Source organism: Phycodurus eques, chromosome 1 (assembly GCF_024500275.1).
Source record: "Phycodurus eques isolate BA_2022a chromosome 1, UOR_Pequ_1.1, whole genome shotgun sequence".
NCBI classification, from domain to species: Eukaryota; Metazoa; Chordata; class Actinopteri; order Syngnathiformes; family Syngnathidae; genus Phycodurus; species Phycodurus eques.
In genome coordinates, this window is record NC_084525.1 from 14952420 (window position 1) to 14979297 (window position 26878).

Here is a 26878-nt window from a genome sequence, read left to right on the forward strand (position 1 = left end):
ATTATTAATTTATTTTAATAAAATAATATATCATTTTTATTTTTTACAGTGCCATAAAGCAACAATGCTCAGGGTTAAGTGGAGTTTTACTGTACATGTTTGAAAATAAGGTTAGACAAATGTCATTTTATAGAATTGGGTTAAGTCAAGTCAAGGTTCTTTGAATAACACGTGCAAATGTTAACTGTCACATTTTTTTCTGCACCGAATCGTATCGCTCCCCTACTGAATTTAATCGTATCAAATCATTCCGCCCGTAAAGATATCGTTTTTTTTTGTTCGAATCGCTACCTGTGTATCTCGATATGTATCGAATCGACCTGGTGCCAGAGATTTCCAACCCTAGTACCATAACTAAGGAGGCTTTTCATAAAGTCAAATGAAGGAAATATTTGTTTTCTCTCAAGGTTTCTTCATTTTAGTTTGAACAAATTCAGTACTTCCAAAACTTGTAGTAATACAAAGAATATTTGTCTTATTCCTCGTCAGCTGGTCTAACCTCATTAATGCACAGTCATAAACTTAATGTATTAATATGTCACAAAATTCTACAAGGTTTATTTATTTATTTTTTTCATGCAATTAAAATGATCATCAATTATTCACGGATTTTCACCGTTGTGCCCGGTCACTATCACTGCCGAGTCTGATCAGTCGCAGCAACTCGCTTGCACTCTCACCAGGAAGATGTCTCATAGACGTCTCCAGACAAGCTGACAACCAATGTTCCCTCTAATTTTTCATGTGTCTGGGCAGACATACAAGCTCCTTGAGCGCACTGAGGACCACTGTGAGCAACATCAGATGTGCCCGCTGTGGCCCATACACCAGTATGACACCTGTTCAAAACCTTGGATCATAGCAAGTTGCATGGCTTATTTAAAGAATCAAATTACAGCAGCAATTTTCATTGGTTAACTTTTAATATAATTGATTTGGCCCACTTGAAATGTAAATTCTTTAACCACAGGAGTCCTGCTTTGGCCTGGGTGAGGTCCAGTTGTGGCCTGGGTGAGGGTCATGTTCTGGAAGAAATGACACATACACCATTCAGACAAATAATTTTGTTCACATTAAAACATTCCCATTTTGCACAATGACGTGTGCTGTAGCTTTTGGTAGAGTGTAAATTCCTGTAAGTCTCTGTATGTGAAATATCTAATGACTCAGTTTTTTATTAGCATTTCTACTACCAATCCGGGTTTGCTGTAGGATTTTTTGAAACTGTGGGGGAGGGCTTCAGCGTCGTCACTCCCATCCCTCATATTTAACAATATGTTAAATTATAATTTTTTTTAAATGTAAATTAAGTAAATGTCACGACAATATGCACAAATCTGACTTAAATTTTACCTTATTGTTCACGTCTGTCCTTCTCGCTTCTCCAATGCTTGTACACTTTGTCCAGGTCGATGACTTCCTCTGCTTCTTTCTTTGACTTTATGCGCATCAGCTGGTCCAAATGTGCCACTTCAAGACGATTTCTGGATGCTGTTTTGATATGATTCATTAAACTAAATCCTCTTTCACAATCTGGACTGGAACCTTGAAATGTAGCACAAATATCCACAAGATGTGAGATCTCCTTCAGCTCCTCACATCTAAATGCTGCAGCAACCATATGTGAGAATGTGCTGATTGACCCCTGTTTAAGTTTTTGCTTCATTATGTACTTGAATTCAGCATATTGACTGTTAATGGCCTCCATAGACTGTGGGTGGTGGAGAATGGCCTCATACTTCTTTGCTAGTGTGGCAATGTCTGCTGATCCATAGTCAAAACTGATGTTTGAGCTCAATGCTTCAATGTCAAACGCAGACCACTCCTTAAATTCATCCTCTGGAAAACGAGCATCCATGTGATCACAGAGCTTAGTTATGAAAAGAGTCATCTCACCAGTATTTAGACAATCAGCTGATGAGGTCCCCGTTGCCTCTTTGACACGGTCACTCCACTGTACATCCTTCTCCCTCAAGTATTGGGAACGTAACTTCTTAATCTTTGCTCTAGCAAAGCAATGTCGCAGTCCATCACAGTCAGGTTGTGTCTTTGTAAAGTGAGGCAGAGTTGTGCCACCTCACCCAAAACATCTCCCAGAGCAGTGACAGTAACCTTGAACTTTGAATCACTCAGCTTTTCGTAGCAGTACTTTGCCACTGGATCTCTTGTTATCGGTGAATTGTTGAAGCACAGTGTAGTTCCTCAGAACAGCATTGACAGCTTGGTGCCGTGACAGCCATCGCACTTCATTCAGAGGCCTGAATGACAGTGTATCTTCTTAATCAAGAATCTTTGCTAGGTCCTCCATTTTGCCCCTCTTCACAGTGGACCGAGAAAAAGTGGAATATACAGTTCTAAGAAGAGTTTCCACATCTCGCATCAAAGGTAAATTCTTCCAGGCATCAACAATGCCCAAGTCGTCTCTAGGAGCCACACAATGTTGTTCAGTTAGGTGTGGTATTTGGCGCTTTAACAAAGCCACAACTCCGTTGTGTTTTCCCAGCATTACTCAGGCACCCTCGGAGGTCAACATCACCATTCTCTGCATGTCCAGTCCATGTTTGGAGTAAAACTGAGTTATTGCCTACACAATATCCTGAGCAGTGCAAGCTGTCAGTTGGATGATGCCACCAAACAGTTTTATGGTTAACATCATTTTCCTCCCTGTATTTAATATATAGGACTAGCATTTTGTGTACTGATATGTCTGTGCTCTCATCTACTATCAGGGTATGCCAGGGTGCATTTTTAACACTGCACATAGTCTCATTCTGCACTATTTCATTGATTTGAGTTCACAAATTCAAAGGCATAGTTTTTACTTCGCCAGCTTTCTGGTATACATACATACTTTGCCATGTGATTGTGGATTTGATTAACTGACAGCATTGATGCATTCATTTTGATAGCAAGTAAAATATTGTCAATGAGAACTTTAACTTGCTCGGGGTCAGATTTTGCTTTGTGTGATAGCTCGTTCTTTTTATCTCTGTCTTTTGCGCTCTCCCGCAATAATGTACCGATCCCCTGTCCCATCTTGAGTCTTCGTACAATTCCAACAGCTTTCAAATGACATTTCTGCTGAAAATGACGCTTGAGGTAGTCCAACCGCCATTCATTCCAAATTTTTCGCTGCATGTTATGCAGAGTACACCTTTCTCACTCGAAAAGAAAAAAATCTCGGCCAGTTTCATCGCTTGTTCTTCTATTTGCACGTACTCCGACAGCCATTCCATCTTAAAAGAACCGCATTTCTTTTTCACTTTAGCTTGATGAGTGCATGTGTCGCTGACCGTTTGTTTTGCCATTATAAGGGGGTAGCGTTTGTGTCTCTTAACTCCGCCGCACTGTTGTTAGCTCGCTAACCTGCACGGCGCGTATGGGCGGGGCCCATATGCAAGCATTCTCAATGCTTTGATTGAGTGCGTAGCGTAAGTGAACCGTATCGTATCATTGGCTGGGCACCTGTCGCTCACTGAGTTACATTGCAAAATGGTACAAAAAAACAATATTATTGGTCTAATTAATTAGATTATATCAGGTGTAAAATCTGACATTATTTAATACGTTTCTGTTGAATTTAATTTTTTTTGCGCAGCATAGATTTTCTTGTGCGCTGAGTATGTCCTAGCAGTGCACGATTGCGCAGGCGCGCAGCTTAGAGGGAACATTGCCGACAACCATTTCACCCGTCACCAGCCACCAACCAGTCACTAATGTAGGCCTACAGTAAAAGCTGACATTTCTCACATCATTTTTATGTCATAACCAAATGTGTTGAGTCTGCAGCAAAAATAAAGCCATTGGTCTCACTGTTCCAATAGAACAAGGATGGGAGAGTATCTCTGAGAGTTTTTATTCCACAATCAAGCTGCTCATAAATATGAATACTGTATTGTGAGCTAATCTTGTCTGGGGATCTTTAGAGATGTTTCTCTGCTGTCTGTCACCCCCAACAGAGCAAGAGGAGAACTTTGAGTTCACCATTGTATCACTAACGGGTCAGACGTGGCATTTTGAAGCCACTTCATATGAGGAGCGAGACTCCTGGGTGCAGGTCATCGAGGGTCAGATCCTCGCCAGTCTTCAGTCCTGTGAGAGCAACAAGAACAAGGTGGGTGCTCCAAAATGTCATGTTACTAACATGCTAGTGTGTTTTCTGACTTGCAAGAGGGCTTTTGTGACCACCTGAGCAGTATGTGTTGACAATTGTGAGCATGTCCTTCTTCTAGTCTCGTCTGACCAGCCAGACGGTGGCCATGGCACTGCAGTCTATCAGAAGTATTCGTGGAAATAGCCGCTGTGCCGACTGTGACGCTCAAAGTGAGTAGTGAACATTGTTTCCTTGAATATACAGTGAACCCCCCACTATATCGTGGAATTTTAAATTGTTTATTTTTATGGGTTTTTAAAGTATATGGGCAAGTCAGAATTTAGAGTTGCGTTTCTTCAGTGTAGCACCATGTTGTTCCACACGTCCAGCAGCACTGAGCTCAACAGGATGTAGATGCATCATAATTATGAGAAGACGCAGAGAAGGACAACTACTAAGCAGGGAGAATATAACCCTATGAGTAATGTACTGTGTTGTTTGGTTGATGGATTGATTGATTGATTGTTTTTTATGTTTACTAAATGTTAAAACAATTCCCCTTTGACGTACAGTACGTGATGCTGGTCTGTATTGTTTAAAGGTCCAATATTTTGGGTATTTAGACCTCCACAGTGACTCTCTAACATTGGCCAATCCCAATTATACGCCTTAAGGCCTCCTATAGAGCGCCCGCATTGCATCACGTGACCGACGTGTAAAATTGTTTATAATCAGAATCATCTTTATTTGCCAAGTATGTCCATAAAACACAAGGAATTTGTCTCTGGTAATTGGAGCCGCTCTAGTACGACAACAGACAGTCAATTGACAGAGAACACTTTTGAGACATAAAGACATTGACAAAAGAAATAAACTGACACTGAGCAATAAAGGGTTGCTAGTTATCTGGTAATGCCAGTACATTTATTTATTTTTTTAACAATTGTGCAAAAAGATGCAGAGTCCTCTAGCACTTAGAGCAGTTCGAATGACTAATATTGCAATAGTCCGGTGCAATGACCATTGTGCAAAGGACACCGAGACATCAAGCGAGTAGTGTGATAATCTGGGACAATGTTGATTGTGCAAATGTTGCAGATACTCATCAGTCAGTGTGCAAATGGAGCAGATGCTACTCTGGCATGAGTGGCCAGTATTGGTCAAAAACAGATATGCAAATAATAAAGGTTTCGTACCACATGACAGGGTGCATCCGTTTCTATATTTCATCTTTATCTAATCTAAAAACCCATTTTTATAGAAGGAACATTTTGAGAAACTTTATGGCCTAACGTCGGCCAATTAATAACACCAACAACAACCATCACAAAACGCATAACCAAACATTTGTAATTACACACACAAAAAAAATATTTCGAATAGAATAGAAAATAACTTTATTTTCCCTGGCACAGGAATATCCGTTGTCATTCTGGCACTGGGCTTGTACTTCTCGAGTGTTGGGAATTGGGATTGCTCTTAGTATAAAAGCGTCAATTTTGTTTAAAAGAACACCTTGGTTTTGTCATACAAGTGTCTAGAAAAGGCACCTCTGACAGCTACTTCTGTTAGACCCAGTTTTGTATTTGCTTTGTCCATATTTGGCTAAGACCGTGCCTTTCCTCTGATTGGTTGCCTCCATGTAGAACACTCACTTTTGAGAGCACGTGTTTATGTTGACAGCGCTGGCTCAGGAGCTGAGAGGTCAGCGGAGATCTTCGCTCAAATTTGAATGACCTGATTTAAGGCCTCTCGGCAGAAAAACCTCTAGAACTCAGGAATCCGTGGACGATTTTAAATTATATTTAATTTCATACATTTATATCCATATTTCACGTTTACTGAGGCACCACAGAGCCAATATTATATCCCAAATACTATAAAAAGTTGGTTTGGTAAAATATGGCACCTTTAAAGGTTTATCGTAATGTGCTAATTTCCTTATATGATATTTCACATTATATGTTGGCATTATTAACTCATGCACTACCAGCAGTTTCCTGAGCAGGGAACCCCTAGACTGCCAAGCATTTTCGAGCAATTTCACTAATTTCTCAAGCCCCACAGAATATTGTGTACCATGACTATGTAAACACCAAAACCTAACTAATACGATAAAAATACATTGTTAAAATTGCTGTAGTGGGACGTGGAGGAAAAAAAAGCTTTCAATGACCTTTTTTTGTTTGCACTGCTTACTGGAATGGGAGTCGAACATCTGCTGGATGCATAACCTGTAAGTTTAAAAAAAAAAAAAAATACATAGGATTACTAGAGAATACTTTTTATTGATTATGTGTTTTGCAAGGGTAAAAAAAACACTACTTTTCTTTGTCGCAATCCTAAAAGACGTTCGACTCGCGAGTGTTCCATTACTGCAAGATGGACAAGCTGGAAATGGAAAATTCAAATCAGTACTAGCAACAGATGTTACATTCTAATGTGCACTAGTGGGACTAAATAATGTTTATGTAACAAGCATTGAAGGAGCGTGTTTGCTCACTAAATGTAGCTAACGCTCGCTGGTAAACGAGTTCCCGAGCTTGGCTGCTTTCAGGCGATCCAGAGGGAGTTCACTCATCACGATTCCGGATCCCATTTATTCAAATCCTGGTCGGCAGACGATCAGCTGGCAAGCGGCCGAGAGCACCTCGCCATATGGCCCGGCGTTTTCGGGGATAGCTTTTCAACAAAGGCTCGGAGTGTCATCCTTTATTCCCCTGCATGATCTAAGGCGTTATTCCTGTCAGTCGCAGGAATATTTTTCTTCCCTTGGCGCAATACATTTCTAGTCCTGAAAGGTTTTTTTTTTTTTTTTTTTTTTTTTAGATTTTGTTTCATTTTGTCTTTTCTCTTTTCTGGCATTATGCTAGCATCTTCTCAATGTCTCCTCCACCCCGCCTCGTCCTCCTCCTTCCTCTTCTTTAATCTGAAGGAGGTTACGTTCACCTCAAGGCATTGTTGCCCTCTACAGGGTGCCATTCCTCATTGTTATACAGAGGCTTGATGATCACACATAAACTGCCCAAGACCCTCCCCCACCCATCCCTGTAAAAATGCCATTGACGTCTTTAGACGGCATTGGCAGGGAATAGCTCGATTCTGAATGACGTCTTTGGATGACATTGGCAGGGAATGAGTTAAGATAGTGGACTTTTAAAAATGTTTTACGTAAACTTCAACTGGGAATGATAAACAGCTTGAAGCAAGCATACTTTTCCTCTCATTTGGAGAACTGTGTCAGCAAAAGTCCCAGAGTAGACACACACACGCAAATTCGCCCATTAAAGGCATACACATGTATGTAGACACTACAGTACGTAGAGTGTTTTCTGTACGTTACAGCAAGTTACGTCAGTTTTGTTGTGAGTTAAAGTATGTTAACAATCTATAAAATGTGTGTTTTAATACGTTTAAATGTTTAAAGTGTGTGGGAGAGGTATTACTAGAAGAAAAAAGGTATATGGTCATGCTATCGCGGAGTTTCACCTGTTGCGGGTGGATCTGGAACCTATCCCCCACGATAAAACGGGGTTGACTATACTGTATGTTTCAAGCTGTTTGTAAGTGTGCCACTAATGCTGTCGATTTGATGCATCCAGACCCGGACTGGGCCAGCCTCAACCTTGGTGCCCTGATCTGTATTGAGTGCTCGGGTATCCACAGGAACCTGGGCACCCACCTGTCCCGGGTTCGCTCGCTGGACCTGGATGAGTGGCCGCTGGAATTTATCAAGGTCATGTCGTCCATTGGCAATGAGTTTGCCAACAGCGTGTGGGAGGCCAACTCACAGGGTCACCTGAAGCCTGGACCAGATGCCAGCAGGTAAGCAACCTTGCTGTATTTTCTCTAGATGCTGGTAGGGGTAAGCATGGTGTGTGCCTAGTCAGCTGCTATCTCCACATATTTCAGCTGACTGACTACCAACCTCTTCAAGGTCAATTTATCTACCCTAACAAACAATGTACATGTGAAAATAATCTCTTCATAATTAACTTTTTCACAGTCCTTTAAGTCCAATCACATTTGTATTTCTTTTATGCCAATTCACAGCAGAAGTTATCTCAAGGCACTTTACACATTGAGCAGTTCAAGAATCACATGCTTCATACATTAACGAAAACTAACTGAACCCCACGTGAGCAAGCACTTGGCAACAGAGGCAAGGAAAAACTCCCTCAAAGGGAGAAACCTCCAACAGAAGCCAGGCTCTGTGGGGTCCACATCTGTTAAGATAGAGAGACAGAGTAGAGGGACAGAGGGTAGATAAATAGAGAGACAATGGGATAAAGGGGTTGAGCAACAAGAGAACATTGGGCACAAAAATAGCTGTATCAACAACAGTTAATAGTCCCATGATGACAGATATTGGTCCGCTCTAACATCACTACCAATAATGAGCAGATAAATGTGAAGGTGGAGTGGCGCAGAGGGCACCAACCACTAAAGGGAGAGAGAGAAAGATAAAGAGAAGCTGGTTAGTACCATACGACATGGATGGTGATGAGACAACAGTGCAGCTAACAATAGCTGCATCCATCATTTTAAACAAGTTGATATAGCGGTTAGAAGGATAGAGAGAAAAGTAGAGGAAGGGAAGCGTCCCCTTCTAGTCTAGGGTTGGCCTTTGGCAGCATAACTAAGAGATTAGCCAGGACATGCCCGAGCCATCCCTGACTTTACAGTAAGTCTGAAGTCTGGGAAGTACACGTCCCAGCATTCGTTGAGCTGTTGGCATGATCAGAGAAGCAGCAGTACAAATGAGCTCAAGAGTGCAACTCACATGGCTGCAGTAGAAATGCAAATGAACATAAATCAGTCAGCCATCGACTGTATACACACATACACCTACACACTCACACACACACACACTGAGCGTATTGATGTGCCATTAACCCTAGTCCATCAGAGCGCTAATGCTTTTATTGTTGCTCATGTTCCTATTTATTTATTAATCTGATGTATGTTTCCCCTTGAAGAGATTAGAGCAAGTCAATATTATCTCAATTTAGCTGTGACGCTCCACTGCAGCTGCATCAGTCTCTAGCCCGTCAATAGTATTTATCAGACCATTCCTTAAGTGCCTTGATTTTCACTCCTGCTCTGTTCATGACTTCTGTTTCTAGTCTCCTGAACGTCATGGCGTCATGATTTCATGGCTGTGTGCTACTAAAACCTTGAACTAAGCAAGAAATACACTCTAGAAACACTGGCCATTTACCAACATTCAGTACCCTTCCGTCCAAAACTATTCAAGAAGTGAGGCAAATTCCTTGATTTACAATAGATTTGTGGCTAAGACATTTGAGTTTGACATCAAAAGATGTATATGAGATTAGTTCAACATTTCAGCTTTTATGTCCATGTAATTTACATACATACCTTATGCCTGGATCAGACTACAAGAGAAATTTTATCTTTCATCTTTGCTCGTCAGACTACGGCCATAAAATATTGCTATATCTCGGTCAGACAGTGGCAACACTGCTTAAGATGTATTCCGATTCTACTGTATCCCATCTTTTACCGCCACTGGGCTTTATGTTGTTAAATCAAATACTGTCGGGGAAGCGTGACCAGAAAACATGTCACCTTACACCGCACCTGGATATAACCGTTGCCATGGCGACAACAAGTTCTTGTCAAATAATGGATTGTCACGACAAGGTAGGAGGGAGGGGGGGATGTCACCGGGTGCTGGGGAGAGAACGTTTTGCGCTGTCCAAGGAGTCCATTTGGTATCTTTATGTACTTTTAATACGATACGGCTCACAAGCAGGTAACAAAAGGTTATGTAGCCTAGGAAGCTAGTGCTAGCACTAACGTTTATACGTAAACATGCCAGTGTTCTGTATAATCATGCTCTGAAGCTTTGTTAAACATTGGTTTTTGCGCGTGAATAAATGTTGACAAGGCGACCAATTATGTTGACAAAGGCAAGAACGGGAGGTGATGCGCCGGTCACAATACGCAATCCCATTGGTTGACGTCAAGGTGCGCTGTTGGAGAGTTGTCTTTGATATGTCACACTCCACAGAAGATATCCAAAGAAATCCAACATGCTAGACTTTTCATTTTGGTGGCGTAGGGCTATCGTAGGGCCAAATCGTTTGTCGTTTGTACTGTGTGTCACACTACAAGAGGTTTTGTCGTTCCCGACAAAATATGTCAGGCCCGATCTGCGAAAACACCTGCAATAGCAAATCGGCCCAATATTGGGGATAAAATCCTATAGTCTGATCTACGCATTCAAGAGCAGCATTTGTTTGAACTCAGCCATTTTTTTATGTGAGCAGAAGTATTGGAACATGTGACTGGAAGGTGTGCTTTGTTGCCCCAGTGTGTCCATTACATTGATTATTCAAACAATAAATAGTGCTCTAGATATTTAATGTTCAAACTGATAAATTATCATTTTGTATTTGTAGTTCACCTTTTGGTGACATGGGGGGGGGGCTTCAGCCCACTGCTCATCTCTTAACTCTTGTACCTGGAAAAAATGTAGGCCTATATTCGCTATTTCCTATTTACTTTGTTTAGCCTTCACGAGGCTCATCCATCTGGTAGAACATGGACATTTTACAATGACTTTATGGTGTCTTAGTGGCAGCCTATGTTGATGTTACATGCACACTTTAACATCAACTCCTTTAAAAATGTGTATGAACGCCAAACATCATTGTCACAGTCTTCACTGGAGCTCAGTAAAAATCATGCATGAGGAAGCCAGCCTTTTTTCAGGCAGTTGAAAGGGAAGGCAGAGGGGGGAGAGTTGGGTGAGACTGATAGATGGAACACCCCCCCTCCAACATGGTCTCTCAAGTGAGTAATAGAGGCCGAAATTTCATTTTGCAAGTGGCTGATTTAATGATCCAAAGGGTAATTAATGGCCTGATTATCTTAATGTTAAATATGGCCAGCAGCAATTACACTGACCTCCTGTCTGTCAAGGTCTGCCCCCCCCCCCCCCCCCAACGCTCACACCTCCCAACCACATCCTGTTTGGGGCTGGATAGAAGGGAAACTGTGAGACTCAGCAAAATAAGGAAAGAGAGGTCGTTGTGTAAGAGGAAAGGAAGCTACTGAATAAGTGGATACATCTCTTCAAGAGAAAGCAAGATGGAAGGAGTCCAGAGGATGATGAAAAGAAGCAAGTGACAAAATTAAAGAAGGTTGAAGGAAGGAAATGAAAAAGGAAAGGATAGTTGGGAGCTGAGGTGAGGATGGAAGGTAGCTAATGAAGGAACAAGAGGAAGAAAGGAAGGAAATGATGCAAGAAATGATGGCGAAGGAGGGCTGGAGAAGAAGATGCATTAGTATGGCTGCCTGTATTAAACACCTCCTCTTCTTCCCTTGCTGACTGCCGGGTTTGGCCAGAGGGAGGAATTATGTTCATGGAGATCACGCCCCTGTCCAATGAGATATGTGACAGGCCTGTCTCCAGCTGTTGTCATCATCTCTTTATCAACCTCTGGTTTGTACCCACTGTTCACCGCTTGCCGTAAGCCCACCCACAACATTGTCTAGTCCAGGTCTCATTAACATCAGGGAGACTAGGGCTAGACTCTTAAAGACCCTGTTCAGCACCGCAGCACATAAAGATGAGAAGGAATACTTGTTGACATAGTCGTGATAATGCTGCAGAGATCTGCTGCGCTGTAGGGTTCCTTTGCAAGTATTTTTCCTTTGTGGTCCAACGCACAAAAAGACTGAGCCATCCTCTAAACGTTCCCATTAACGTCTGGCTGCCCGCGGTCAAGCGTCCTCACCTCAGCTGGCATGCTCTCTGGTATCGGCGCCACAGCTGATGCCACAGCTAAGGGGGCTGCTAAGTTTGGGCTCGCTGCCCGTGGTAGAACACCCACAGGGGTCGGCCATTTTAGTCCACATTACTGCGGCACCCTTGCTTGTGTTGTTGGCGTCTCAGTTCATTGTTTTAATTATCTGTGGAGTGACACGTCAACACCAGCACGCCCAGCACCCTGGGCCCATTCAGGCTCTACTTGACGCAGCGTGTTAAATAGGCCTCGGCGGACAGCAAGTGACAGTGCGGCTAAGCCAGCCTCCTGGCTTCCAGACTACAAACTACAGAGGTGATGTGCAGCCATGTCCTTTCCTTCCAAAAAATGACCTTTGGCGGTTTGGCCCAGCGGCTGGCCTTGGCCTGATTCTGCTCATGTTTCTCGTGGATGTTCTGTGTGTCCAAAGCACTTGATTTACCCAGTTAGTCAAACCACTTGGTGGGAACCAAGGAAAGGCTAAAGTGCGGCTTAGTACTACCTGGTGGTGGGCGGGTGAGTATGTAAGGTAAAGTTAGTCGGTCCAGACAGGAAGGATGGTAGTTAAAGAATATGCCATTGCATCACTTAACAGTGGCCCATACATGACGGATGCAGTCAGTTTTAATGCAGAGTGGTTCTGACTGCAGGGATGTTAATGAATACAAGCTCAAAGTATTAATGCGCCCGCCCCCCCCCCCCCACCCGATCCTGAAAAGGCCAGCCCAGCACCAACAGATTTCAAATAAGACCTGCTGCTTTTAATCTGAGGTGGGGTGTCAGGTGCAGTGCCCGCCATTGTAGGGTGGTGGGATTGGGCTCTGGGGACTTGATGAGGCGGCCAGGAGAAGGGCGGGGGGGGGCACACCACAAGATAATTGCACCCCAGGGTCAGAGTAGTGTCAGGGAGAGGAGGAGGGGGTACTGCTGCTGCACCGGTTCTGTGATCATAACACACATTGGACTTCTGTGATTTTGTCGTACACATTGGAAGAGAATGCTGATGACAAACATCGAGCACCCCAGACAAGACTAAACATATTTCTAGCTAGATTTACTAGAGGACATAATAAGTCAGTTACAAACAAAGTCAGTTTCTCTCTCTGCCTGAACATATTAAACTTGTGTGTCGCTGAGATCCGATTTGACCAATGATGACCGAGCCCACCCCAACTCCCCTAATCCCTCCGCCGTTATGTGCAGCCCCTGCTGATGTGCGGCGCCCTCTCATCCTCTCGGCCTGCATTTTAAGCAGTGCACGCTGGCAGAAAGAAGCCTCCTGACAGGCGGGCCAGTGCAAATAATTGGGCCTACATTCTAATTCATCCTTGATTAAATGAGTCCTAATAGACATTATTTTTTACATGACTGCCTTGCTGGCGCCCGCAGCCGCGTCCTCCGACTCGCCTAATGAGCCCTCCAATTTACTATTGACATTAAACCGGTTGACACGAGCCAATCAGCTTCCCTTCATGGTTGGTCATCAGCGAGAGACTCTGCTAATGTGGGCTAAAAGCACATTTTTTATGCCTGAGTCATCACAGCATCATAATGAGTAAGTAAATAACTGTCGCTACATCTATGACTCTGGCATGCTCCTGGAGCAGATAGGAATATATATATATATATATATATATATAAATAAATATGATGTACGCCGCCGATAAGCATCCTCCCACCCTGTGGCTGATTGGCCCACTCAGCGAGTATCTCATAGCACGATGGTAGGGGGCTGGGGGGATGGGGTCCTCCTCGGGTTTGTGGGTAATATGTTTGGATTGAATCGGTTCACGCACTGCTGATAAACATTTGAGATGCTTTTATTTTGCCATTTTACTCATTTACACAGATTTGCGAGTAACTCAAGCAACATATCCTCCCTGGTTCGTTAGTAAGCGTTGAAGAAAAAAAATACTTTTATACTATGAATTAATATTACTGTGATCAAACTTAAATGTTTGTCATAGCATTTATAACACTGTATTGCTTCCCTGTCCTACATCCTTATGGCAAGACCAAAACAGGTTTTAGGTTGCTTTCGACATCTCCGTGTATAATTACCCAGAGATTTTGCCGACATGTCCCATGGCTTTGGCCCATTTCTACTTTTTCTTCAATTGTCTCCCTCCTAATTTGCATTAGTTAACTCATTCTCTGCTGTCGACTCGAGTCGCACGGATGACTCGCCCCCTCCCCCCTCACCTCCTTTAATTATCTGTGCCTATCGGAGGGCAGCTAACGACCGTCCGGCAAAGGCTAATTGATTTCAGCCTCTTCTCCTTGTTCTTTGTCTTGACTTTTCTCCAGCGGGTGGAATTGATGTGCTGTAGGTTTCAGTAGAACATTCTGCAGCTCACCTTATGACAAAAAGTATGATGTGTGGTGATTCATCTTGACTGCACATTATCTCGGCAGTTAGCTGATGCTCTTACCCATCTATTAATCTATTAATTAGAGGCCTAATTAGGCCAGAAGAGCAGCCACTGACACTGTGTCACTCTTAACCCTGTTTCCTACCGCTCATTACCTCTGACATACACGCACCCGCTCAGACTGTAATTAATGATCGCCTTGAACAGAAACCTATTAGCTCAAGTAGTAGCTTTTTTCAGGTTGTACCTTTTATGCTGTAACAATGTGTGTAACGCTTTTACTTAAGAGTATTTCATGTGCTAACCAAAAGCATATGCTAAGTTAAAGGCCAGAGTGATATTATACAGTACACGTGTCACATCCAGTTATGCATGGGTTATATTTTGCGTTTGTGTGTGGGCACTTTTGTCCTCATATTAGCGACATAATTTTTTTGCACAGTGGACAAGAGGAGGATTGGCCGTGATAATAATGGATTGTATGAAAATGTCAGCACATAATTAGTAAAATAGCTTAGATGTATAGAAAAATGTAGAATTATTTTGAGGTAATTGCTGATTAAGTATAATGGTAATTCAGCAACTCCACTGCTATATTGCAGTTCCTCGTTAGCACCCCTGCTATATCACGGATTTTCACGCTACTGTTCTTTTATGGATTTTTACAATATTCACGCAAGTTCCACTTTAGAGTTCCACACCTTCAGTGTATTACTCCATTGTGCCACAGCATGCCGGGCAGCACTGAGGTCGACTTGAAGCAACACAGAGTAATTAAGACTAAGAAGAGGAGGCAGAAATGGTCCCCAACTAAGATTCAGTAATAGTTGTTCTTCCCACAGAGCATCTGCCTGTGAGTATTGTTGCATGCTCTGTTTGTATGTGTTGCTGCTGCCTGTGTGTTAGTGTTCGAAGGCTTATAATTACAGTAGCATCTGTACTAGTTACCCTTAGGCTGTGTATGGCATTTGGCGGTATATGGTAGCATTAAGTTAGAGGACTTTTGTTAGACGTAATAATATGGTTTGGGTGAACATATTACTGTTTAAATATACGTTTTACGTTTCAGTTTTATAGTAAACAAACTGGGAGTGATAAGCAGCTTGAAGCAAGCACAGTATGCCTCTTTTTTTGGAGAACTGCGAGAGAGGAATGCTTTTGTTTTTTTACATTTTTTGTGTGTTTTAATGTTTAAATGAATTTAAAGCGGGGGCACGCTGGACGACTGGTTAGCACATCTGCCTCACAGTTCTGAGGACCGGGGTTCAAATCCTGGCCCCGCCTGTGTGGAGTTTGCATCTTCTTCCGTGCCTGCGTGGGTTTTCTCCAGGTACTCCAGTTTCCTCCCACATCCCACAAATATGCATGGTAGGTTAATTGAACACTGTAATTTGCCCGTAGGTGTGAATGTGAGTGCGAATGGTTGTTTGTTTCTATGCACGCTGCGATTGGCTGGCGACCAATTCAGGGTGCTCTCGCCCGAAGATAACTGGGATAGGCTCCAGCACGCCTGCAACCCTAGTGAGGATAAGCGGTACAGAAAATGGATGGATGAATGTTTAAAGCATGTGGGAGGTATTATTTATTTATTTTTATTTTTTCCGACATTTTTTTCGTATGGTCTCTCTGTATCAGATGTTTTCACCTATTGCTGGTGAGTCGAGGACATATCCCCTGGCAAAATCAGCGGTTCACTATATGTTTTTATATGTAATTTAAGATGACTGCATAATATTTAGTTTAATATTTTGAATCCAAATTTCAACATATTAATTTTTTATATTTTTTCTGTAATTATTTACAACAACATACAGCATATCTACACAAGTGCCCGCTTATTAAAACAATACAATTTGCTGGTTTATTTCAAGACAAATGAATATAGAACACAATTGAGGTTAGCATGTTGGCATGGCCCTGGACAACCACTCGATTTTCTCTAGTCCAAGGCCTCCTGTCCTTTCGTTTCTTTCTTGGTTTGAAATAGAATTTTTTTCAGTTATTATATTTTGCATTTTTTTTTTTTTTTTGGGAACACAAAACGAAGCAAGCACCAGGAAACACTACTAATCCATAGCCTGGCATTTACGTGTGTTTCACACTCAACTGCCTTTTTGCTTTTGTTCCAACAAGTCAGGTAATTTAAGGATCTCTTGGAATATAATTTCTTCTTGGAATAGTGGACTTTCTTTTATATATGTTCTGCCATATAAAAGTAATTTAAAAAATCAGTTATACAAATTACGAGGCAATATTTGATTTAAAAACTAATGCTAAAAATCTACTTACTAATAGAAAATAATCAATGGCAGATGAACGAATGCTGCAATTATACATTTTCACATCTGGACTTCTCATTGTTGCAAACATCAGTTAAAGTGGTGTTAAATTAATTTAGTGTGTAATTATGCTAATTAGCTGGATGTGATTATCAGTGTGTGTTCGAGGGTCATGGATAGATGACCCCTTGAATCGCACTGAGGGAGCAGCCAAATGGCCTCTGGCCCCTGTGTGTGTGTGTGTGTGTGTGTGTGTGTGTGTGTGTACACATGTAAACACACGCAAACAACGGAGGCACTGAGAAGGAACGTTTATACACACACACACAATGTGAGGAACAGGAAATCCAAAACACTTTGGCTCCTCAAAACACTGGGAGGGACTTACACGGCCTCAAAGGATGTGTCCACATGCACATTAGCGACAAAGCTGTCAGTCAACAAGTGGACACTGCGAGCGGACAAATGTATTAAAAAAATATAGAAATGAACTAATAGAACTCAGTGTGTGATGAAAGAGACTAAATGGAGATTCAGTAGACAGTCCAGACTCTGTAGAGATACTGTAAATGCATAAAATGGGGGTTTATATCCTCTGGGTGCTTTTTTTTTTATCATTAATTTAAATTACACACACACTTTACCCCTCTGGGCCTGTGTGTGTTTTTGTGTGCCTGCGCGTCTCTGTCTTCTCACCCATACTCATGTTTAATTATCTACCCAGCATGCCTGAGTGCAGGAAAACAGCGCTCTGCCTAATGGGATGTGAAAAGAGACACACATTAGCACACAGAAATATGAGGCTGCGCATTCACAAGATACACACATACACATAGACATATAAACACGCACACACATTGTGGTTAATTAGTGCAATTAGCCTCTCCACTGTCGAGAGCTGTGTGTTTTCAAGACTCGTTAGTTTGTAATGATGGAGTCACTGTGTATAGACACACACACACACACACACACAGAGACTCGGAGTCTTAGCAACAGTCTTGGTGGGGGAAGGAAGGCATGCGTTTCTTGGGTCCAGTGGCCTTGATTTCCCTTCTCGGGAGACAGAAGGTAGGCATCCCGCTGCGCGTGCACACACACACACACACACACACACACGCTCACACACTGAGCGACACCGCCGGGCTTTGTCCGGGGGTCATGGGCCGTGCTCTCATGGCCGGCCTTCCTGGTCCAGAAAAGAAGCCTCCAGGACATTCCGTGATGCTAGACGCTATTGCTGGTCACCAGGAAGTTAATGAGATTGTTGCAAGTTCCCACACAAACTCTTGGCTTGCTTGTCTCATGTCCTGTAATGTCACTTCAGCTTGGGCATGCGCACACACTGTATTAAGAGTTGGTTCATCGAGTCAAGTCAATTTTATTTATATAGCGCCAATATACAACAGAAGTTATTTCAAGGCACTTTACACATTGTGCGGGTGAAGAAGCACATTCCCTAATACAGTCGTGACCCCCAACTCACACATTTTTTGCTATGATTTGCAAATGCAAATTTGAAATACAAATGCTGTATTATGTGTGAACTCAACACATCTAACTTTACAATATGTCACACTTTGGCCAAAGTGCACATTTCTTCAAAAACGAGGCTTCGAGCTGTTTAATGCCAGTCCCAGTTTAAGTTTCCTGTTAAATTGAACAAAACTAGAAGAATTACATTGAAATTAAAGTGAATATCATTTAATATTTGGTGGTAGAAGCCTTACTTGCAATAACTGCATCAAGCCTGCCACCCATTGACTTCTCCACTGTTGCATTCTTCATTTGAAATGCTTTTCCAGGCCTTTACGGCAGCCTCTTTCAGTTGTTGTTTGTTTCTGGGGGATTCTCCCTTCAGTCGACTCTTCAGGAGGTAAAATGCTTTTGGGTTAAGGTCCGGGGATTGATTTGGCCACTCTAAGACCTTCCACTTTTTCCCCCTGATGAAGTCCTTTGTTGTGTTGGCAGTGTGTTTTAGGTCATTGTCTTGTTGCGTGATAAAGCTTCTCCCGATTAATTTGGATGCATTTTTCTGTAAACTGCCAGACAAAATGATTTTGTAGACTTCAGAATTCATTCTGCTGCTACCATCATGAGGCTACATCATCAATAAAGACTAGTGAGCCCGTTCCAGAAGCAGCCATCCAAGCCCAAGCCATGACATTACCTCCACCATGCTTCACAGATGAGCGTGTGTGTTTTGGACCATAATCAGATCCTTTCTTTCTCCATACTTTGGCCTTTCCATCACTTTGGTAGCGGTTAATCTTTGTCTCACCAGTCCATAAAACTTTGTTACAAAACTTTTAAAACAGTGGATTGTGATACCTTCACCCCTGCCCTGTGGAGAAAATCCACATAGGCACGGGGAGAACATGCAAACTCCAAACAGGCGAGGCCGGATTTGATCCCGGGTCCTCAGAACTGTGAGGCAGATGTGTTAACCAGTCGTCCACCGTGCCGCCAAGTTTTGAATCTGCTTTGTCCATAATTGGCTAAACCCGCCCCTTTTTAACAATACTTAGTTATATATTCTTTATCCTCTGCAAGGAGCTGAGACGTATTATACTGTACAGACTTCCTTGTACAGTATACAGCGGCTGAAATAAGTATTTAACTTTTTCTCACTAAATATACTTCCAAAGGTGCTATTGACCTGAAAATTTCACCAGATGTTGGGAACAACCCAAGTAACCCAAACACAGAAAGAAAGTAGAACAAATAAGCTCAGAATTCAAGTTATGTAAAATGACACAGGGAAAAAGTATTGAACACATGAAGTAAGGGAGGCACAAAAAGGCATTGAAAGCTAAGACAATACCTAAAATCTATCAATCATCAAACAGCAATCCAGCCGCTTGTCAGTGCAAATGAATATCAGCTGGTTCAGTCCTAATTGATGGCCTCCAAAAAGGTCTCATTGCCAAGGTGTGAGTCAAGACACAGCTCATGATGGGTAAGAGCAGAGACCTGTCTCTCTAATTGTTGCAAAACAAGACAATGGCATTGGTTACAGGCGCATATCTAAGCTTCTGCACATTCCAGTGAGCACGGTTGGAGCCATAATACGTAAGCGGAAACCCAAATTTGCCACGATCAGGTGCTCCTTGCAACATTTCTGACTGAGGAATGAAAAGAATAATCAGTTGTCCAAGGGCCAAGGACCACCTGTGGAGGGCTTGAAAGAGACCTGGAATTACCAGGTACTGTTGTCACAAGGAAAACGGTGAATAATTTACTCTGCCACTCACCACGGAAAATGGTACTGGTAAACTTCAAATTATTGAAGGACGGATGAATGAGCAAATGTACCAAGACATTCTTGACAGAAATCTGCTGCCATCTACGAGGATGATGTAAATGAAACGAGGCTGGACATTTCAGCAGGATAATGAGCCAACACATACTGCCAAGGAAACTCTCAATTGGTTTCAAAGAAAAAAATAAAGCTGCTAGAATGGGCCAGCCAATCACCTGACCTGAATCCAATCGAAAATCTATGGAAAGAACTGCAACTCAAGGTCCATAAAAGAAGCCCGCGGAACCTTCAAGATTTGAAGACTGCTTGTGTTGGAGCAATGGGCCAAAATCACACCTGAGCAATGCATGCAACTAATTTCTCCATACAGGAGGCGTCTTGAAGCTGTCATTGCAAACAAAGGCTTTTGTACAGAGTATTAAATAAATACCAGTTGGCGTGTTCAATACTTTTCCCCTGTGTCATTCCACATTATTACACACAACTTAATTTCTGATCTTATTTGTTCTACTTTCTTTGCATGGATGGATTACTTGGGTTGTTCCCAACATCTGGTGAAATTTTCATGTGAATAGCAACTTGGGAAATATTTAATGGGAAAAATGGTGACGTGTTAAATACTTATTTCAGCCGCTTTATGATACTCTCTCTCTCTGTCTGTCTGTCTTTTCTTCCCCCACATGGCCAAGGCCAAGCAGCACAATGGCCATTCAACTGATGCGAAGTGTGACAAAAACTGTTTAATTCTTTTTAATTCTATTTAGTTATGTAATTGCTTTGTTTTTATGAGGTACAATATTATAGAGTGCTATTTTTTTCTTTAAAAAAAAAAAAGACGACATTTTTTTTTTTTTTTTTTTTTTTGGTTTGCTGGAACAGATTAATGGCATTTATATTCATTTCAGTGGGGAAAGATTATTTGAGTTATGCCTGATTTGAGCATGGTCATTGAGCAAATTAAACTGGTATCTCAAGGCACCACTGTACCTGAAAATGAACCAACTGAGCAAGCATAAACAGAACCCAGGCACTGTGGGGCGACCGGTTGAATTGAGATGGGGAGGCAGAGTCGAGGGATAGAGGGTTGCTGGAGAGAGAAAATAGAATAGAGGTCTTGAGCAACAAGAGATTTAGATTCAGACAACTTTATTAATCCCGGTGCGGGCAGTTTGTTTACAGCAAGAGAACTATAGGCAGAACAACAGCTGTATTAACAACAGTATTGCTTCCCTGGACTTGCCACCGCCCAATTGCAATCACTTCTGTGTGACATTGGTGGACGCATTTTCGTCACATGATCAGACTGGGCTTCAGGGGTCAGACACTTTTGTGCCATCCTGCATCCCCTGCGGGGACACGTTTTCTTAAATGTTGTTCTGTTCGTTCCCGCTGTGTCTTGGCAGGGAGGAACGTGAGCGCTGGATCCGGGCCAAGTACGAGCAGCGTGTCTTTTTGCCGTCGCTGCCGTGCGCCGAGCTGTCACTTGGCCAGCAACTTCTGCGTGCGACGGTGGAGGAGGATCTGCGCGCCGTCGTGCTGCTGCTGGCGCACGGCTCCAGGCAGCAGGTCAACGAGACGTGCGGCGAGGGAGACGGACGCAGCGCGCTGCACCTGGGCAGCCGCAAAGGCAACGTGGTCATCACACAGCTTCTCATATGGGTAACATATCGTACAAACATAGATTTTCTATAGCTCTTCTCTTTATTAGGGTTGCATTAGGGTGAGCAGGAGCCTATCCTAGCTGACTTTGGGTGAGAGGTGGGGTAAACACTGGACTTGTCACCAGCCATTCGCAGAGCACAGACAAATCAACATTCATACTCCCATTTACACCTATGGACAATTTAGAGCAGGGAGCCACAGACTGTATGGCCCACTCCATTCTTTAATCCAACCCACCCAGCATTTACGTTTACAAGACTTCTGGAAAAGTGTCGCTTTAGTTTAGATGGGTTAGTTAAAATGTATTTCATAATTTATTTGTATTTAACAATTTATTTACCTCTACCAAAGAGTAGGCATTAACCGATACCAGTATCGGTGTCGATACTGTAGGTCTGTACACATCCTCGGACTTCAAAATTAGTCTCCAATACCAACACATCGATACCACTTTACCAGCCTGACATATAACTTCCCGGTAGGTGGAGGAGAAGCCATGTCAACCGTGTGGAGACTCACTTCAAGATAAGCACGGATGACAACACTTTGACTGACATGCCTTTTGATACAGGCTACATTTAAGTGAAATGTGTGGCAAGACCGTTAGAAAAATATGCAGTTGGATGTTAAAATGTAAATGTGTGAAAATGAGCCGCACTGGAGAATTGTGAGCGGGGAAGCTGGCGTATCTGGTAAGTGCTATTTGTTTACAGGGCTCGGTTGTAGAAGCGAATACACCGTTTGGTGTGTGCGCTACTGCCGCAGTCAGACACCATATTCAAATTAAGGTAAACGGCTATCCAATCACTGCAAAGTTTGTTTACTAATGAGGAATCCTGCTCTCATCTGCCAAACTAAAAGACCAACTAAAATAGCTTCATAAAAACGGCATCCTGTACATTTCCTATCCAAATTATCATGCACACCCAATACAAGGTAATCAAAGATTATATTAAAAAAAATGAATTGATGGCATAGGACCTTTAAATAATTTCTTGATTTGTAAAAATGAAAATCATGATAAATTTAACTTTTGAAAAGAGACAATGAATGACAAAATGACTATAAATAATTTCTGTGATATCTTGTAACAATCAACTTTATTTTTAACGAGTGTGATATCTTTCAGCATTTTAACTTTTTCTCGTAATCTTCTGATGCGGGTCATATTTTTAATTTCTTATGCTTTTGTTTAGTTGGTAACTTTTTGTCTGTCTGTCTGTCCGCAGTATGGCGTTGATCTGATGGCGAGAGACGCCCACGGCAACAGCGCCCTGGCGTACGCCCGTCAGGCCAACAGCCAGGAGTGCGTGGACACGCTGACCCAGTACGGCTGCCCCGACGAACGCTACCCGCTCATGGCCACGCCCAACCTGTCGCGCCGCAACGCCAACCGCAACAACAGCTGCAGCAGCGCGGGCAGCGCCGCGGGCAACAGCGCCTTCATTTGAACCCTCATTGGGAGCAGCGTCAATTTTCTTTTTGGAACCACTCACTACCTGCTGTGACTCTTGGCTCCACCCACCTCACCGTCAGACTGGTTGAACCGGGTGATGAGCCAGGATAGTACTCAAAGCATGCTGGGTACTGTACTGGGTCACTTTCACCTGAGACTCTTGATGGCTGGCGTCATCCTTTCTTCTTACACTACAAGGCCAGTTTGCTTTCAGGCAGCGTCACTTTCCCAGCCCGATCATATCGTTGCCTGTCCCACGTGTCCTCTGCATCGTGTTGTGGCACTGCCCCAACGTTTTTCAGACTTCTGTGAACTAATTTACCTGTGTTAAATGTGACAACTATGTGAAAGATCTAAGGGGCTGATGTCTGGCATCTTTTTCTGTTTGGACCGCTCGCCAGGGAATGTTGGATCAGGCTCAGGGACAGAGTCGGTCAGAACCAGCTTGGTAATATGGTCGCCCACATCTACATGATGAAGACGTCTGCAAGCCTCGCCTCCCGACTCGACCGTCTCGCCATCTTGAAGGCAGAGGTGGGGGACTCCAGTCACATCACTTGACTTAAAGCAGACTTGGGAAGGAATCCACTTGACTTTGACTGCGTGACTTGTCAAGTCTTATGTGTTCTCATTCGAAGATCTGCATTTGCCCTTTAGTGTGCTGTTTGTTTTAAAAGTAATTTTTCATACCTGGCCAGCAACCAGTAAGCTGTGATGCGGAATGAAGACGTCACTTCATGAAGCAAGTGTCATGACAGGAGCGTTGAGTATTATTACATTTGGATTCAGGAAGATGCTTTTGACAATACAGCTGGTTTTGGAAAGTGTGAATGTGTTAGTACAGCTAACTAACGCAAGATCAAATACTGAATACAAAGTGGCCAATTTTCAAATATATGTTGTGACTGACTTCTGACTTGCATGACACACGTAATAATGACTTGACTTGAAACTTTACGGTTAAGACTTGAGGCTTCCTTGTGACTTCCTCCCACCTCTGCTTGAAGGTAAAGTGTTTGTGTCCATAAAGCTCCAGACTTACCAGAAAGTCCCGAGAAGTCAAAGGGAAGGAAATGCTAACTACTTTAGCGTCATTTGGAAGCTAACCCCGATGTAAACGACAATTAAAAAGACTGATATTAAGCCTAGCTTTTCTACACACCATCCCTTTAACACTCGCAGCGAGTGTGTGCTTTGTCAAATTGTTGGGTTACTTCCTGGTGGAGCAAAAAGGGAGTCTACGTTCTTCTTGAGGTGTTTTACACCAGGAACTCGTCTGTAAGCATCTGCTGTCTTTCAGCATCAAGCTTAAGAAGGGTTTGTTGTTTTTTCTTCTTCTGTGCAAATAATTTAAAATAATGTTCCGGTCTTCTATGAGATGTGCTGACAACCGCTAGACTGAAGGTGGTGCTCATTTATCCACTTCTTCAAATTAAAACTCCATCCTATATTTATTTATTTACTCTCTCCTACTTTGGCTTCAGAGTGTCAAGTCTGACATTTGAAATGCCGACACAAGAAAGCAAGGCTGCATTTGTGGATGATTGAGGACTACAAAGTTTGCTCATGAGCTAAATAGTCTTGCATTACTTCTTGATCTGACTGAATGTGCTGTGAGCTCGCTGTTTCCTCACCACGTGACAGCCGAGTCATGGAGTAAACCTTATGTCAGTCCGCCAACTCCCCTCACGTTTGTACAAATCTTAAACTGGGTACACACACATCAATTTTGAACATCTAAACCTATTTTTTTAAAATGGGAGAAACCTGACAGAAATGATGAGGACGAAATGGGCAAGTTTACTTATGCCTATTTTAATGCTTTTCTAGTGAAAGCTTAAACTGTTTTCGCTGCAATCTCTCTTTCTTCACATATCAAGCCACCGAGCTTGTCAGGAGGGCCAAGGCCTTCACCCCTGAACACGATCGATGCCCGCTTCCTTGCTTAACCCTCTGCGACGCTGTCGTCAATATCAACTCCTCCCTCGAATCTGGCATTGTACTTTACACCTTAAAAACTCGGTCTCAGTCACACCTGTTCTCAAAAGGCCCTGCCTAGATCCAGAAAAGCCCCGGACGATTTCCAAGCTTCCTTTCCTCAGCAAGATCCTGGAAAATAGTTGTCAGGCAACTTTATCAATACACAACTCACAATCATCTTATCGTTCACATCGCATTCACAGAGTTGCTGACTCGCCTTGACCACATAAGAATTTGTCCAAGTAAATATTGAACAGGTTTCACATTCACGAAAGATGACTCAACACAGCACAGGATAATCATTGGAGATATTGGAAAGTCAGGCCTTTGCTGATTGATCAGAAGGAGGGAATCGGGCTCAAAAATGTCCCAATTATCAGTAAGTGTGTACCCAGTTTCACAAGACAGACACTCCGTTCATATTTGCCTTTGTTTTAACACACCTACGTTCATTTGACTTGTGATCGTGTAAACCCCACCACCACCATGATGATGTCCCCCCCCCCCCCCCCAAAAAAAAAATATATATATTTTATATATATATATATATATATATATATATAATATTTTTTTTCTAACTTGGGCTATTTTATTTATGACAGAAATGCACTAAATTCACTTGGCATTATCTTGTAGCCTCGTGGCTGCTGGCGATGTGATGCTTTTACTTTCATTTTAGCCAAGGTTAGCAGCTACTGATTGGCTTGAAGTTTCCTCAGATTTGTCTGTGCGCCTTTTAAAATGCTTCTCCTATGCCAACACAAGTGGGGAGGGAACACATGAATAAATGAATTTAAAAAAAAAAAAAAGCTTGCGTGGGCCAATATGAGACGTGCAGCTAGCTCTCACACAAAAGCCATCGACGCTAACCGAGACCTCAATGTTAGCTGCTGTCTCACATGCATTTTGTATAGTTTGCCCCCCCCCCCCCCCCCCCCCCTTGTTCCAAGTCCATCCATGTTTTGAGTATTCAGATTTCTCGCTCAGACACATTGTTCTTGTGGTTCTAATTATTATTGTTTAGTTGGATGTACAGTAAGATAATTCTACGGTAATGTGTCTCTTTTCAATAAAGACCAGAATGATGCTCACTCACTTTGGTTTGAAAAAAATGAAACTTCAAGATCTGTTTTATTTCCCAAGAATCATTTGACGCGTCACACTTGATGAATTCAGGCGGTTCCAACCTGGGCTTCCTTTGTGGAGTTTCATGTGTGTCGGAGTACCCAAAGAAAAGCTGTGTTTGCGTGGCTTTTCATCGGTTATGCTGGTTTACTCCCATGTTCCAAAAACGATTAAAAGTACTTAGTGATTCAATGAAAATGTATTACACATAAGGGTAAAATAAAAATGTCACTTAAATGATTGTTTAAAAACAAACATTTCCAAAAGACTAAACATGAATGTTTGAAAGTTAAATACAACTGAACTGTACTCGGGCAGTAATTCTTTTGCATACCACTAGAGGGACTCTGTGGTACTCGTTCTATACTTTAAGAATCACAATTGTGGCCTACTACAGCACATCATATGCATCTACTTCATGGTTCTTTTTAAAATCACAAATTGTCTTTTTTAACATAATAATGCAAGCATTTTTGGAAACAAGTCCCTTTTTAAAATAAATTTAACAAACTATTTTCATTGACTTCTGATTTCAAAACAAGTTCTCATCAATTCGTTGTGTGTGTGTGTCCTCCGTGTAGAGGAGGAATGAGCAATCAGGAATCAGCTGGCGTCCATGTGATGCCGGGCAGGTCCTGTTCATTTAGTTCAAAGGTCAGCAGACTTTTAGAAACTAAGAGCCACTTCTTGGATACCGATTCATTCCAGTTTGATACACACCTCTGAAATAACTGCAAACTGTGAACTCCCCCTTTAACTATTAATAATTGTTGATATTCATCTTTGTGAAGACACTGATCAATATTGATTTCTGCCCATAATCATGAACAACGTTTTAACGAGGTAGGAATATCAATATGCAAGACTGTGTGTG

At 42.4% G+C, this 26878-nt stretch overlaps 1 protein-coding gene across 7 annotated transcripts in view; it reads left to right on the forward strand.

Annotated features, from left to right (window-relative positions):
• Nucleotides 1-26065, forward strand: part of agap1 (ArfGAP with GTPase domain, ankyrin repeat and PH domain 1) — a 102107-nt gene extending 76042 nt beyond the window's left edge. For 3 of the 7 annotated variants that reach the window (XM_061679840.1, XM_061679858.1, XM_061679849.1), the window contains 5 exons: nt 3960-4114; nt 4233-4323; nt 7696-7918; nt 21185-21440; nt 22673-26065. In XM_061679840.1, the coding sequence (XP_061535824.1) occupies nt 3960-4114; nt 4233-4323; nt 7696-7918; nt 21185-21440; nt 22673-22894 (947 nt within the window). In that variant the 3' untranslated portion in view covers nt 22895-26065. The remainder of the gene's footprint in view (nt 1-3959; nt 4115-4232; nt 4324-7695; nt 7919-21184; nt 21441-22672) is intronic. The other 4 variants (XM_061679885.1, XM_061679894.1, XM_061679876.1 and 1 more) reach the window with 3 other exon arrangements.
• The last annotated feature ends 813 nt before the right edge of the window (nt 26066-26878 follow it).